The sequence below is a fragment of the Emiliania huxleyi genome (genome assembly GCF_000372725.1).
Source record: "Emiliania huxleyi CCMP1516 unplaced genomic scaffold EMIHUscaffold_426, whole genome shotgun sequence".
Lineage (NCBI taxonomy): Eukaryota > Haptophyta > Isochrysidales > Noelaerhabdaceae > Emiliania > Emiliania huxleyi.
In genome coordinates this window covers 20,092-21,035 of record NW_005198785.1, presented here as the reverse complement: position 1 = coordinate 21,035, position 944 = coordinate 20,092, and the positions used below count along the sequence as shown (strand labels likewise).

The 944-nt window shown below is 65.0% G+C and overlaps 1 protein-coding gene across 1 annotated transcript in view; it reads right to left on the bottom strand.

The window, feature by feature from the left end:
• EMIHUDRAFT_45116 (hypothetical protein) overlaps positions 1-333 on the bottom strand; it is a gene marked incomplete at both ends in the record, with an annotated part of 2,370 nt that extends 2,037 nt beyond the window's left edge. The window contains one exon of the mRNA XM_005769360.1: positions 259-333. Within this exon, the coding sequence (XP_005769417.1) occupies positions 259-333 (75 nt within the window). The remainder of the gene's footprint in view (positions 1-258) is intronic.
• Positions 334-944: the final 611 nt, after the last annotated feature.

The window sequence follows — 944 nt, the reverse complement described above, 5'->3', positions numbered from 1 at the left end:
GTCTTCAGAGACGGCAGTGAGTGCGAGGGGGTGCGAATACATCGAGCACAGCGGAATACAGAGGAATGGTGTGTCTTTCGAGCCCCCGCGAGGGAGACAGAGAACACATATTCCAATAATATGGGGTGGGAGGGGGGGGAGATGGCGAGATATGCGGGAGATATGCGGGAGATGTGGGGGAGATGTGCGGGAGATATGGGGGCGCCGGGCTGCGGGCGGGCGGGGGGAGAGATGGGGGAGAGACTGGGGGAGAGAGACTGGGATAGAGACTGGGGGAGAGACTGGGCGAGAGACTGGGGGAGAGATTGGGGGAGAGATTGGGGGAGAGAAAGGGAAGAGAGGGGGAGGTGTGTATGGCGGCAGCACCGCCTAGTACAAAGGGGGTATGTCTCCCCCGTCTCTCCCCGTCTCTCCCCGTCTCTCGCCCATCTCCGCCGCGCGCCTGGTACGGCTGCACCACCGCCTGGTACGGGTCCCCCACCCGCGACTCGGTGTACGCCTAGAAAAAGAAATACGGCTGCGGCACCGCCTGGTACGGGTCCCCCACCCGCGACTCGGTGTACGCCTAGAAAACGAAATACGGCTGGCAGAAAAAGAAAGATGGGCGCGGCCGCGACTCGGTGTACGCCTAGAAAACGAATTACGGCCTGGCGGGAAAGAAACACTGGCCGCGCGGGGCGGAGTGCGTGTTCGCCTCGCGCTCCGCGCTGAGCGAGCGGTAGGCGGCCGCCTAGTACCATACCCTCCCGAGTCCCGAATCCAGTGTGGGTTCGGTCCTGTGGCTGTAGGGTGAGCGAGGGGTAGGCGGCCGCCTGGACCGCCTTGCGGCTCGTCGCGGTGATCGACTCCTGGGGGAGGGGGCAGAGGGCAGAGGCCAACGGCGGCGGGGGCTGGAGGGAGGGGGAGGAGGCGGAGGGCATATACGTATCAGCGGGAGGGACGGG